We start from the raw sequence: 15,125 nt of genomic DNA, 5'->3' as shown, positions 1-15,125 counted from the left end.
TTAAAGGTTTTCTTTTCATTGAAGGCGGTCTTGAACTGAGTGTTCAAACACATACTCTTAGAGAGCATACGCGACAGAAACAGGCCATTTTCCCCCCCGAAAATGTTCCGTTATTCAACCAGCTCATTGCTGATCTTGCACCTCAACGCATTCCTCTAATATCCAAAAATCTAACCATCTCAGTTTTGAATTAAGTTGATAATTTCCATGGCCTTGTAAGCTATTATGTAAACATCAATAGTTTCTAATTAGTTTAGTTTAGAGATAAAGCGCAGAACCCACCCAGTCCGCGTCAACCTGCGATCCCCGGACACTAACACTATCTTACACACACTAGAGGCAATTTTTCTAAGCCAATAGCCTACATCTTTGGAGTGTGGGAGGATACTAGAGATACCGGAGAAAGCCCATGCAGTTGACGAGTAGAATACACAAACTCCATACAGACAGCACTCGTAGCCAGGATCGAACCCGGGTCTCTTGCGCTGTAAGGCATAATGATCTGCTGGACTATATCTTCTCCACAGACCTAACCTTTATCCTTCAATCACAGGTGCAGGATGTATCAGCAACACAAATGGATCAAGAGACTGGCTCATGAAAAATTGGGGAATGTTCAAAGACTTTGTCAACATAGAGGATTTCGTCAGCCTGAATTCCAATTTCAATGCAGTAAGTCATGGAATATTTTTATGGAAACTGTGATGCTGTGTAAAACATGTTGTATTTTTTAAATTGCAGAATATATTTTTGATCTTTCCCAGTCCAATTTTAAAATTATTATGTAGTAACACAAGAACTGCAGATGCACAAAAGGACACCAAGTGCTGGAATAACTCAGCAGGTCAGACAGCATCTCTGGAGAACATGGATAGGTGACATTTTGGGTTAAGACCCTTCTTCAGACTGAAGACATTGGGTGGGATCTGCACTATTTTAGACAGAAAATTATAATATGACATTAAACCGTCACTGTATAATATTTTTTAAAAATTCAAAATTAGAGGCAGGAATAGCAGAAACATTTGCATGGGTTTGAGATAGAAGTCTCTGAGAGATACAAGGCACTGCAGATGATGGAATGTTGAGCAATAACCCAAGGGCTGAAATAACTCAGTGGGTGAGGCAACATCTGTGGAGGAAGAGATAGATGAACTTTCAGATCGCGATCCTACTTCAGACTTACGGACAACGTTTCAGGTTGGGACTCAGTCTAAAGAAGGATCTTAATCCGAATCGTTATCCGAATTCCCTCCACAGATGCTGCCCGACCCACTGAGTTACTCCAATACATATCTCCTAGTCTTTTTGTACTCCATCATGAAATATCTTGCAATTGATATACAGGCAATCCCCACATTACTGCTAATTGTGCAGCAGAACTTTGCCCAGGAGTTTATGTAAATTAATCAAATCAATTTTTTTCTTTTAACTTGCTTTGCCTGACCCAGGCGCAAGTTGCAATACAAAATATTGTAATGCGACCTGTTTTCTAGAAATACAATTCTCCTAAAGGAGGCTGGTCACCTATATACCTCCATCATTGACAGTTATCAATGGAAACTGTAACACTTTCCATGCCAAACAAAGTGTTTCCCTTATATCATCACACTCTGTGGCGGCCAAGACATTGGGACTTTTTAATGCAGAGATTGATGGGTTCTTGATTGGTGTTAAACGTTATGTGGTGAAGGCAGGAGAGGGAGAAATAGATCAGCCATGATGGGCCGAATGGCCTAATTCTGCCCCTATGTCTTCTGGTCGTGAAGTTAAAAGAGCAAAGTTCCTGGGTTGTTGAGTGAAGCAATCTCGTTGTTGGGCTAGCACAGCGATGTAGAAACAAGTACTGTAGATGCTGTTTTACACGAAAGGACACAAAGTGCTGGAGCAACTCAGCTGGTCAGGCAGCATCTCTGGAGAAGGTGGATGGGTGATGTTTATGTGATTGGAAATCTTGCCCTCTGATTTCACCAAATGATCTACTTTATCAACTTTATATTTCCACAGTTTGATGTTCTGGACATTCTCAATCCAAGACATCTGTCCCAGCTAACTGTCGGCTCTTTGAATAACCTTAACAACATCAATGAAATCCTCAATGCAGTTGTTAGCAGAAACTTCACGGGACTGAAGGAATACATGAACTACTTTGTCAACAACACACAAGTGGTAAATCAGTCAATGTTTTGATCATTCTTTACCTGGAATGTGAATGTTGCCACATTTATTGTCCATCCCAGCTGCCGTATATAACTGCCTTTCAAGTATTTGGCCATCTGAGAGGGTTGTTAAGCATCAAATGTTGGTATTGGACAAGGGTCACATCAGCCATACAAGTTTTCTTCCTTACAGACAGGTTTAAATCTGTTGAGGTTTTCATAACATATAATCTCTGGGTGATAAAACACCCCATCGGATCACCTCTAAACCTCTTACTCCTCACCCTACATCTATGACCTCTTGACATTCACCTCCATTAAGAGGGAAAATATCCTGCTGTCTTCCCTATTTATGCCCCTGGGTTTACATGGTCATATCCCCTCTATTATCCCCACATTGGCAATGTCATGTGAAATTTGATGCTGGTACAATACCTCGGACAAAAATATTTTATGGTCAGTTCAGTCAATAGTAAAAGTAATTCTAAACCCCTTATCAACCCAAACGTAAATCTTTCCCTATATACTTCTGATAAAGGGACGGCATGGTGGCACAGCAGTAGAGTTGCTGCCTTCCAGCGCCAGAGACCCGATTTAGATCCTGACTGCCAATGCTGTCTGTACGGAGTTTGTACATGCTCCCCTAGTGCTCCGGTTTCCAATTTTCTGAAGATGTACAAATTTGTAGGTTAATAGGCTTGGTATAATTGTAAATTGTCCCTAGTGTGTGTAGGATGGTGTTAGTGTGCTGGGATCGCTGGTCGGCCCAAACTCGGTGGGCTGAAGAGCCTGTTTCCGCATGTTATCTCTAAACTAAACTAAACTAAAATCATAAGAATTTAAAATGTATTAAAAATGATAAGTAATTATCTTTGAAATTGTTTTATCACCAGCTTGATTAAGATGTTAAATAATTTTCAGAGGGCTGTCAGAATTTTTTTTTAATTGAATTCTCTTTTCTTTCAGATGGATATTCAAGTTATTCAGAACACCACAGTGAGGGACGTGATGCTCAATAGGATCATGCAACAGTTAGAAGCCCAGTTTCCAGCATTTAATGCCATGGACTATGCCGACTGGTTCCAGACTAAATTAACACTTCTGCTGCCCAGTATTGGATCTCAAACTCTTGCCCTCATACCCTCTAACAGAGCCTGTGAATCGAACCAAGCCATGTGAGTACCCACGGTAGCAAAACCCCTTGTATCTTGGTGCTGTTGTCTGTTTGCTCACCCTCAACCATACTGGAATGGACTGAATGTCACACTGAATGGACAAAGGCAAATGGAACCTAATTGTGCAAAAAGAGTGGTTTACTGAGATATGTCCCAGATAGAACAATGACATTCTTACTTGTAGTAGTACCACAAAATATGTCAACATTTCAATTTCAATTTCAATTACTTTATTTTTCCGTTAGGAACTTTGGTTTCTGCAGCCATACAACACAAAAGAAACAATTTTACAAGACACACAACCAACTCAATTCACACAGACATCCATCACAGTGAATCTCCTCCTCACTGTGATGGAAGGCAAAGTCATGTATCTCCCCTGCTCTCCATCTTCTCCCGACGTAACTCAGCGGGACAGGCAGCATTTCCAGAGAGGAGGGATGGGTCAGAAGAAGGGTCTCAACCCAAAACACCACCCATTCCTTCTCTCCAGAGATATAAACAAAGATTGTTAAAGAATGGACGACCAATCTCTTTTTTCTTCTACATATTTATTTGGAAATTGAGTCTGGGTTGCATCTGTAGTTCCTTATTTCTATGTAAATCTTTCCCTCTCTATTTCTAACAGATACCTGGCGTATACTACTATTAAGCTCTTTACACAAAATTGCTGTTTAATTCATTGAATTTTTTTGTTATTTAACATTTCTAATCTATGCAGAATCAAAGGACTGGACAACATTTATCCAAGTTTATCACCTGCTCAGATTAGCACCATCTACACGTTTACAACAAATTATCTCTCCCTACAACTTAATTCAACAGGTAAAGTGCACTGATGCTCGGTTTTATGGTACATCTGCTATGAAGGGGGAATGAAAAAAGTGTTTGTAAATGGTGGTAGCAGGACAAAGAACTAATTTTCATCAGCTCAGAAGTCATGAGACAGCTCTATAGGAGTTTGGTTGGGCCGCATGTGGAGTATTGCATGCAGTTCTGGTCACCTCATTACAGGAAAGATGTGGAGGTTTTGGAGAGAGTGCAGAGGAGGTTTACCAGAATGCTGCCTGGATTAGAGGGCTTCAGCCACAGAGAGTTGGATAGACTTGGTTTGTTTTCTCTGGAACGTCATAGCTTGAGGGGAGACGATAGAAGTTTATAAAATTATCAGAGGCAGAGATAGGATAGTCAAAACCTTTTTCCCCAGGTGGAAATGCTGAATACCAGAGGGCAAAACTGTAAGGTGAGAAGAGGAAAGTTTAATGGAGATGTGTGGGGCAAGTTTTTTTTACACAGAGAGTGGTGGGGGTCTGGAACGCATTGCAAGGGGTGGTGGTGGAAGCAGATAAATAGTGAAGTTTAAGAGGTCTTTAGATAGGCAAATGGAAATGCAGGGAATAGAGGGATATGGATCATGTACAGGAAGATCATGTGAGAGGAGCAGAATTAGGACATTCAACCCCTCAAGTTTACTCCACCATTTAATCATGGCTGATCTATCTCCTTCCTAACCCCATTCTGCCTTCTCCCCATAATGTCTGACAGCCGTACTAATCACAAATCTGTCTATCTCTGCCTTAAATATATCCTCTGACTTTACCTCCACAGCCTTCTGTGACCAAGAATTCCACATTCACCACCCACTGACTAAAGAAATTCCTCCTCCTTCCTAAAAGAACTGATGAGATCAGTTTAACTTGCCATCATGTTCTGCACATACATTGTGGGCTGAGGGGCCTGTTTCCTGTGCATATATTTGATGAGTGGGGCAAAGACGTACATTGTGGTTGAAGTAACTGAGATATCAAGGAGAAATGTGACCCTTTGTTTTCCCAGCGTGCGACACCCTACACCTATGGTTCACCTGGCTACTTTGGTGTAAAGTTATGAGCTTTGCTTTGACTGAATGAAGTGTGAAAGCAGTAACCCTGATCCACCTTCTGTTTGCAGGTGCTGCATGCACTGGAAAAGCTTCCGAGAGCCGAGACTGGATATTAAAGAACTTCGGCAAATTCCGATCACAGTCGCAATACAGTGAATTAATATCCCTGAACAGCAACTTTACGGGGGTAAGTTTGTTAGATCACCTAAGAAAGTATAATGGATTTTGTTATACTGTACCCTGTAAAACAATCTACACAACCAGCAATTTCTGGGTTCTTTGTATAGTGGGTGAGAAACTGTGCAATCTGATGAGACGGTGTGCAATGAGGTTGTATATTCCAATGGGATTCCAAAGTAGTTTTTTTAGAGATACGGCGTGGGAACAGGCCCTTCGGCCCACCAACAATTGAATGCAAGAGCAATGAGTAACATATTGATAGAGGTCTTTAAAATGATGAGAGGGATAGACAGATTTGACGTGAATAAGCTTTTTCCATTGAGAGTAGGGAAGATTTAAACAAGAGAACATGATTTGAGAATTAAGGGACAGATGTTTAGGGGTAACATGAGGGGGAACTTTTTTACTCAGAGAGTGGTAGCTGTGTGGAATGAGCTTCCAGTGGAAGTGGTGGAGGCAGGTTCGATTTTATCATTTAAAAATAAATTGGATAGGTTTATGGACGGGAAAGGAATAGTCTGAGTGCAGGTAGATGGGACTAGGGGAGAATAAGTGTTCGGCACGGACTAGAAGGGCCGAGATGGCCTGTTTCTGTGCTGTAATTGTTATATGTTATATGGTTATATGAAAGACTATCCATCACGGAGACAATAAAAAACCTATGGATAAACTGAATGTGTTATTTATTTTCTAGGTTGATGTTGTAGATTTGCTCACGCTCAGACAGCTCGCACAATTATCTGCCAGCAATGGAATTCTCAGCAGTCCGGTTAATGTACGGAAGATCATGAACCGTACCTCAGCTGACAACATTACTGAGTTTATGGACATCTTCAGTCGTGATGCTAAGCAGGTAGGAAATATCAGCAGCTAATCAAACTCTGGGTCAACTGGAGTGAAGCTTTACTTTGACGACCAGATATACTTGTTACAAATTAAAGGTCACAAAGTGCTGGAGTAACTGAAAACCTTTGAAAAAATTAACGAGCATAACCTGCCCGAGGGAATGTGTAGGAAGAAACTACAGATGCTGATTTACACTGAAGATAGACACAAAATGTTACTCCAGTTATCTCAGTCTGAAGAAGGGTCTCGACCCATATGGTTTTTCATTTAGCCTGTGAAGATTGTAAGAATGCCGTCTGTTCCAGTGAAATGGTGTTTAATAAGGAACTCCAGATGCTGGAAAATCAAAGGTAGACAAAAGTTCTGGAGAAACTCAGCGGGTGTGGCAGCATCTATGGAGCGAAGGAAATAGTTTCGGAAGGGTTTCGGCCCGAAACGTTGCCTATTTCCTTCAGGGTTTCGGCCTGAAACGTTGCCTATTTCCTTCGCTCCATAGATGCTGCTGCACCCGCTGAGTTTCTCCAGCACTTTTGTCTACCAGTGAAATGGTGTCTGGTTCATCTAAACTATAGGCCCAGTCAGCTTCATCTCTACTCAATGATAATTTCACCATCCTTTTCGTCCACCATTCCAAGGATAAATCCAACGAACCTTCACTAAAACCCTCTATCACAACCAGACATATTTAATAAAGTGCCACAGAATGTGATAAATGGAAACATTGCTGATGAGCTGAAAGTTTAGTTCAGAGATACAGTGAAAATAGGTCCTTCAGCCCCACCGAGTCCACGCCGACCAGCGATGCCTATACACTAGCACTATGCTACACACACTAGGAAGAATTTACACTTTTACCAAGCCAATGAACTGACAAACCTGTACGTCTTTGGAGTGGGGCAGGAAACCGGAGCACCCGGAGAAAACCCACACAGGTCATGGGGAGAATTTACAAACTCTGTACAAACAGCACTCGTAGTCAGGATTGAACCTGGGTCTCTTGCGCTGTAAGGCAGTAACTCTACCACTGCGCCACTGTGCCGCCCTAAAGCCTTACAGCTGAAAACCTTACAGAATGTATGCATCAAGAAATGTTTGCATGTAAATGTTAGTATCGGCACATCTTTATTTTGACATCACTTGGTATTCTAATTCTGTTTTGCTAACTTTTCTAGAACAAAATATCGTTGGCTCCAGAGGTGGGAACTGTGTTATTGAGTGAAGTTCTAACCCGCGCTGAACCAGTCATTTCCACTTCTAATGAAAATGAGCTTCAGGTCTGGCTTGATACTAGACTCCAACTCCTGATTCCACAACTGAATGGAAATTTGACCGATATACTTTTAACTAACAGCAGCTGCAGTAAAGCTCAGATCATGTATGTTCTCAGTTTTGGTTTTCAAATGATTCCTCTCTCTGAAGTATTTGAAGTATTGACTATGTTTGGTGTATAGATACAGCTGAGAAACGGGTCCTTCAGCCCACCGAGTCCATGCCAACTGTCGATCACCTGCTCACTCAGTTCTATGTTATCCCACTTTCACATCTACTCCCAGCACAGTGTAGAAGCACAGTGTGCCTCCTCTGCAACTGTGTGCCTCCTCTGCAACTCACGTGCACAAAGCTCCACATTGCCAATTAAAAGCAGGTATTCTGCTCAGCACCTTTTAACCATGACAGTTCTACACCCCAGGCACAGTGGTGCAGCTAGTAGAGCCACTGCCTCACCACCTCCAATGGCCCAGGTTCAATCCTGACCACTGGTGCTACCTGCATGGAGTTTGCAAGTTCTCCCTGAAACCACGTAGGCTACCTTTGGGTGCTCTGATTTCCCCTCGCATGCCAAAACAAGCTGGTTTAGTTCAGTTTTGAGATACAGCGCGGAAACAGGCTTCTGGCACACCGAGTCCGCACCGACCAACGATCCCTGTACACTAGCACTATCCTACACTCTCGGGACAATTTACAACCTTTACCACAGCCAACTAACCTACAAACCTGTACGTCTTTGGAATGTGGGAGGAAGCTGGAGCACCCAGGGAAAAGCCACACGGTCACGGGGAGAATGTACAAACTCCAAACAGACAGCACCCGTAGTCAGGATCGAATCCGGGTCTCTAGCGCAGTAAGGCAGCAATTCTACCACTGCACCACCTTGCCGCCCAGGTAGATAGATTAATTGGCAACTGTAGATTTCTCCCAATTGTAGGTGAGTGCTAGAATCTGAGGGGGTGTGTAAATGTAGTAGGCATAGTAAATGCCTACTATGTTCTGTGTGCTGAAGCAAAGCAAGAATTTCATTGTCCTATCAGGGACACATGACAATAAACTCACTTGAACTTGTTAGTCGATGGGAATGTGGAGAGAATAAAATGGGTTAGGCTGGAATTAATGCAGCAATGGGTTCTTTGACAGTTGGCACAGACTCGATGGGCCAAAGGGCTGTTTGTGTGCTCTGTCTCTACGACGCTATGATCTGGAGTGACAAATAAGATTAACAGATGAAAAACTAAATTTGTCAATATTAATACATTTGTGTAATCTTCTCTCTTTATGTACTCCTTTCACTTAATGGAAATATAATGGTCATTTTAAAGGCAAATGATGAAAAGTATGTTTTTGCAGGTGATGTTGTCAAGTGCTAGTGAAGAATTATCCTTCAGTTTGATATCTTCTTTTTTAGATCTGATTTATTAGATGGTGGAAGGAATAATGTATTTATGACTTTTGATTCAGCTTTCTATCACAGATAGGCCAGTTTACATTTACATTCAAAGTCAAATATTCCTTCAGAAAAATCTTTATGATACTGAGTAAAAGATTGAGTACTGACAACTTTTGACTTTCCCATTTAGAATACGAACTCTGAATGCACGGATTTCCGAATTTCCAAGGAAGATTCAGCAGCAACTGTATAGGAGCATTAGAGATTATCTCCAAGCAGGTATTCCACTTGTATTTTGTTCAGTCATTGAGTTTTGAAATCATATTGCTATAGTTCATGATCTATGATTGCGTACAAAGTCATGAGAGGAATAAATTGGGTAGATGCACTAAGTTTCTTGCCCAGAGTAGGGGAATCGAGAACCAGAGGACATAGGTTTGAGGTCATGAGATCATAAGAAGTAGGAACAGAATTAGGCCTTTCGGCCCATCAAGACAACTCTGCCATTCAATCATGGCTGATCTATCTCTCCCTCCAACCCCCATTCTCCTGCCTTCTCCCCATAACCTCTGATACCCATACCAATCAGGTGAGGGAGAAAAGGGGGGGAGAAGAAGAGGGGAGTGGCAGGACAAAGCATGACAAAATGCCACCAACATGAAATTACTCCCACTTAACAGGCAATAGGGATCATGTCTGAAGGCTGAGTCTGAAGAAGCGTCCCGATGAGGTATTCAAAGAAATGAATCAGGTCCAAATCCACCCAAGTGCCAACCTATTCTGTGATATTACCAGCAACAATACTTTACTTTGTAAAAAAAGACACAAAATGCTGGAGTAGCTCAGGCAGCATCTCTGGAGAAAATGGATAGGTGATGTTTCAGAGAGTATCTGAAGGGTCCTGACCCAAATCGTCACCTCTCCATGTCCTCCAGAGATGCTTCCTGACCCACTAAGTGTTAGACATAGTGACAAAGTGAAAGGAATTCCAGAGCAGACCGAAGATAGACACAAAGTGCTGGAGTAACTCAGCGGGTCAGGCAGCATCTCTGGGGAAAAGGAATAGGTGACATTTCGGGTCAAAACCCTTCTTCAGACTGAGGGTCAGGGGAGAGGGAAACTAGAGGTCTGAAAAGGTACTGAATAAATTGGAGCCGGCACCGATGACTAAGGAAAAGTGGGGCCTGTGTGTAAAACTCCATCGCTGCTAGTATTGGGGCGAAATGGTTCTCACGCTGTGTGGTTCCATTTCAATGCATGTTTCTAGATGCTAATGGCGATCTAATCCACAAGAGAGCCACTAGTTCGGAAGAAAAGTGAATGTTACACACTTTTAATTGCTGCTTATTTTTTGCTTAGGCCCCAAAACAAGATGTTATAATGCAACAAACCCGGCTTTGAACTCAACTGCCTGGTTTGCCAATTACATTGGGAAATTTCTGGTTTATACAAGCATAGATGACTTGACCTTGCTGACTGATAGTGCAACAGTACGTATGACTACATTGTTCATAGTTTTAGTTATTTTACATCCTTCATCTATACTTGAACAAATTTAAAGAATTTGGTGGGTGGGTGCTTTGAAGGTGCTCCCAAGGGTGTTGGTGGTCAGATACAATAGTGGCTTTAGTTTTAGTTTGGTTTAGAGACACAGACCTAAAACAGGCCCTTCGGCCCACCGAGTCCCACACTATCCTACACACATTAGGGACAATTTACAATTTACAGAAGTCAATTAGCCTACCAACCTGAACTTCTTTGGAGTGTGGGAGGAAACCGGGGCACAGGAAAAAACGTACGCAGATCCCGGGGAGAACATACAAACTTCGTACGGACATCACCCGTAGTCAGAATCGAACCCGGGTCTGTAAGGCAACAACTCTACCGCTGCAAAACAAATTCCTTTGTTGCCAAAATGCTAATACTCTTACTATCTCTTTTCCACAGTTGAAGCTATTTACAGCCGACCAGAGCAATCTGAATCTTCTGATGAATCTTAATCTTCCAAAAGATATCCAAAGGTTTTATGCCAGTGCACTGTTCACAAATGGAGCCATTAATGTCACAGGGTATGTATTACCTGCAACTTGCAAATTCATAAGCAAGGGAATATTTTCTATAAGTGTAGGAAGGAATGGCAGATGCTGTAGTTTAAACCGAAGGTCTATACAAAATGCTGGAGTAACTCAGCAGGGTCAGGCAGCATCTCTGGGGAGAAGGAATGGGTGATGTTTTGTGTCGAGACCCTCTTCAGACTGAGAGTCAGGGGAAAGGGAAATGAGAGATATAAACGGCGATGTAGAGAGAGATAGAACAAATGAACGAAAGATATGCAAAAAAGTGACAATGATCAAGGAAATGGGCTATTGTTTGCAGTGGGCTAGATGAGTTTTACAGACAATGAAACTCAGCAGGACCACAGTGAAATTAGTACAATGGCTAGCGTGGGGAGGGATGGAGAGTGAGGGGATGCAAGGGTTACTTGAAGTTAGATAAATCAATATTCATACCGCTGGGGTGTAAGTTGCCCAAGCAAAATATGAGGTGCTGTTCCTCCAATTTGCTTTTGGCTTTGAGCGTGAGTAAAAATAATCTAAATATTGGAATGGGTCAACCTTCTCCAAGTGAGAAAAACGTTTCTGAACAAGTAACAAAAGTTAACCAAACTTACAGATATACTGGTTTTAACTAGTTCGATTAAATGAGAATTTCAAACAGAAAATGGCATTGCTGTGGCCCTGCTGGTAGTTGCTGCCTCACACAGAGAGCCAGGTTTGATCCTGACCTTGGTTGCTGTCTGTGTGGAGTTTGCATGTTCACCCTGTGACCGCGTGGGTCCGCATGCTTTTCACACAGAGCGTGGTGGAGGCCTGGAATGCATTGACGGGTGGTGGTGGAGGTAGATACAATAGTGGCGTTTGAGAGGCTTTTGGATAGCCACATGGAAATGTAAGGGATAGAGAGACAAGGACCATGTCCAGATAGATGAGATTAATTGCATCATGTTTGACGCAGTCACCGTGGGGCGAAGGGCCCGTTTCTATGCTGAACTATTCCATGATCTATGCTTTACATCTCACCGATATTGAAACATTGATTGCTGAATTGTTTGCTCTTTTGGTCTTTCAACAGCATTCCTGACAGCTTGGTCTGTTTTATTGTTGGCACCCCATCATTTGAATCTTTAAACGCTCAGCAGGCTTTAGTTTTGCTCGAAAAGGCAAACCGTGCCTGCCTGAATCCCAGTGCAAATGGAACTGCACCCACTGACATTCAGATACAGGTAGGAATTTGCAAGATGGAACGGGGTGTTTAATACATTTTCGTAAGATATTCGTATGCCTCCGTTGTAATAGACCTTCCACAATTCATCACGATATCCTTTGATCCCTCACCTCTGTGTCATTTCCATAACGATGGTGCAGTGTGCCACTGGGGAAAGATTGACTGCAGTGCATCTTGTAGTTCTGTTCCTGACTGGCCAATTCATTACAACAGGAGGTTAAGTCATAGTCATAGTGTGATACAGGGGGGAAACAGGCCCTTCGGCCCAACTTGCCCACACCGGCCAACATGTCTCTGCTACACTAGTTCCACCTGCCTGCATTTGGTCCGTATCCCTCCAAACCTGTCCTATCCATGTACCTGTCTAACTGTTTCTTGAACTTTGGGATAGTCCCAGCCTCAACCACCTCCTCTGGCAGCTTTTTCCATACACCCACCACCATTTGTGTGAAAAAGTTACCCCTCAGATTCCTATTAAATCTTTTCCCCTTCACCTTAAACCCATGTCCTCTGGTCCTCGAGTCAACTATTCTGGGCATCCACCCGATCTATTCTTCTCATGATTTTATATACCTCTTTAAGATGTGCTCTAGTCCCAGGCTATCAACCTCTCCCTATAGCTCAGACCTTCTAGTCATGGCAACATCCTCGTAAATCTTCTCTATACCCTTTGCAGCTTGACAACATCTTTCCTATTACATGCTGCCCGGAACTGAACACAATACTCTAAATGCAGTCTCACCAACTGGTGAATCTGTGGAATTCTCTGCCACAGAAGGTAGTTGAGGCCAGTTCATTGGCTATATTAAGAGGGAGTTAGATGTGGCAGGGATGGGATACTGAGTTGGATGATCAGCAATATCGAATGGCGGTGCAAGCTCGAAGGGCCGAATGGCCTACTCCTGCACCTATTTTCTATGTTTCTATGTTATACAGTACAACTATTAGACACAAAAAGATGGAGTAACTCAGTAACATATTTCTCCTGCATACTAATAGGTTTTATTAATTTCATTTGTTCTAAGCACCGTCTATATCTCTCGTTCCTCTTTCCCTTGACTCTCAGTCTGAAGAAGGGACTCAATCTGAAATGTCACTTATTCCTTCTCTCTAAAGATGCTGCCTGGCCCGCTGAGTCACTCCAGCTTTTTGTGTCTGTCTTCAGTTGAAATCTACATCGGCAGTTCCTCCCTACATAGGTTGCATCTGTGTTGGAGTCATCTAAGCATAAGTTCTATAGGCAGTACAGGATCAACACACCGTCATATACAGTACAGCAAGCCCATATTGAAATGTCTTGCCTTATTTCACTCGGAGATTTGCTTCGCAACATGAGATCGATATGGGATGCTCGATTTCCCTTACAGTTTTTCTGTCCCCATGTATCTCCAGCAGCTTAGTCATTGTTTGGAATCCTTTACCTGAACATCTTCATCTTTACATCTCACTCCTTGCTTTTAAAACTTTACCAAATCATCTTCTGAACCATAGTTTTAAGTTCCTCTAAATTTAAATTTATTTTGTTAAATTTATTTAGCAAATCTCATCTAATTTTGTGTGTGTGTGTTTTTTTTAAAACAGCTTGCAAATGCCCTTGCAAGTAAAATTGATGTCTTATCATCGGATAATCTTGTTACACTGGGCCAGTCGGCTGTTGGACTCTCAATAACACAGATCGGTACCATCAATGATACTGATGTACTGAAATCCCTGGGAACCTTGGGCAAGGTGCAAGGGTGGACTCCTGGAGCAGCCAATGCATTGGTCGCAAAGTTAATTAGTGCAAACTTCCAGGTAAGATTTAATTGTATCAAGAGAGTGCTTGATACAATTAATACAACTAATTCCACATGTCCATTTAATAATACTGGGCATGTGATTCTGTAGAGAAATATAACTTTTTAATGCCCTATATCGCTTATTCAATCTAAAAAAACACATAAAATATAATTAGTATTCAGGAAATTGTACTGTGGTTCACCGTGTAGATTGTGCAGGGAGCATGGAGGCCATTTTACACGCAGAAGTAATGCCAACTGACATGCAAGGCTTTAACTCTTGATCTGCTGCAAATTGTAATTATTCTTACTTAACAGGGAGTCAAACACTGCCCTGATGTTGTTCCACATGTAAGCCATTACTTATTTCCAGAAGGAGAGGATGGGCCCTTCACAAAAAAATCCACTCTAGATGCCCACATTTGCTGGATCGATGTGTAATTGGCTGTAGAGTACCAGTGATACCTATTGCTATCATTTATTATTTGAGATCAAATTAGCTGCAAAGTAGCCCTATTACTCGAACTACTGGTGCCTAATGTGGCCTAAGATTACTAGTATACGGCCTAATGTTACTATAATCTCTGGTACCTAATATTGCCAATAAGTGGAGCTACATGTTATCGGGCCAATAGCCAAAATAATAGCATTTCTAAATCTGGCATCTAACTATGTTTTAATTTATTTTTGTTACTAGTTTAACAATGCCACCAACCTATTGTCAATGGGATCCTTGGTATCTGGTCTTTCAAGTGGCATGTTGAAGAATATCAATAATAGTGTGATCGTCGATGCTGTTAATGACAGCACATTTGTTGACAACATATTGCTTGCTTTTGCACCTTCACAACAAATCGTTGTCCAAAAGGTAAGTGCGTTTAAGTTTATTATTGTCATGAGTACCGAGGTAAAGTAAAAAGCTTTACTTTGATCAGATAAGACTATGCATAAATACAGTCAAGTCAAATACAAGTACAAAAAGTGGAGCAAAGGACAAAGAGTGCAGAATACAGATTTCAGCATTGTGGAGTACCCGTTCCATAGAAAATGTCCAAAGTCCGCATTGGAGTATAGGGGAATTATGCATTGAGCCTTATGCTGTAACAGAGGGGAAGAAACTGTTCCAGAGTCTAGTGGTGTGCGCTTTCATGCTTCTGT

The 15,125-nt window shown here is 42.0% G+C and overlaps 1 protein-coding gene across 2 annotated transcripts in view; it reads left to right on the top strand.

Moving 5' to 3' along the window:
• LOC116985943 overlaps positions 1–15,125 on the top strand; it is a 261,983-nt gene that overhangs the window by 226,666 nt on the left and 20,192 nt on the right. For both annotated transcript variants that reach the window (XM_033041073.1, XM_033041072.1), the window contains 13 exons: positions 554–672; positions 2,008–2,169; positions 3,126–3,334; positions 4,056–4,159; positions 5,285–5,403; positions 6,091–6,249; positions 7,415–7,617; positions 9,095–9,183; positions 10,264–10,394; positions 10,852–10,973; positions 12,037–12,187; positions 13,771–13,983; positions 14,665–14,835. In XM_033041073.1, coding sequence (XP_032896964.1) covers positions 554–672; positions 2,008–2,169; positions 3,126–3,334; positions 4,056–4,159; positions 5,285–5,403; positions 6,091–6,249; positions 7,415–7,617; positions 9,095–9,183; positions 10,264–10,394; positions 10,852–10,973; positions 12,037–12,187; positions 13,771–13,983; positions 14,665–14,835 — 1,952 coding nt within the window. The remainder of the gene's footprint in view (positions 1–553; positions 673–2,007; positions 2,170–3,125; positions 3,335–4,055; positions 4,160–5,284; positions 5,404–6,090; positions 6,250–7,414; positions 7,618–9,094; positions 9,184–10,263; positions 10,395–10,851; positions 10,974–12,036; positions 12,188–13,770; positions 13,984–14,664; positions 14,836–15,125) is intronic.

Source organism: Amblyraja radiata, chromosome 22, assembly GCF_010909765.2.
Source record: "Amblyraja radiata isolate CabotCenter1 chromosome 22, sAmbRad1.1.pri, whole genome shotgun sequence".
Taxonomy (NCBI): Eukaryota; Metazoa; Chordata; class Chondrichthyes; order Rajiformes; family Rajidae; genus Amblyraja; species Amblyraja radiata.
Note: the sequence above shows the minus strand (reverse complement) of the source record. Positions and strands in the feature narration are given on the sequence as shown.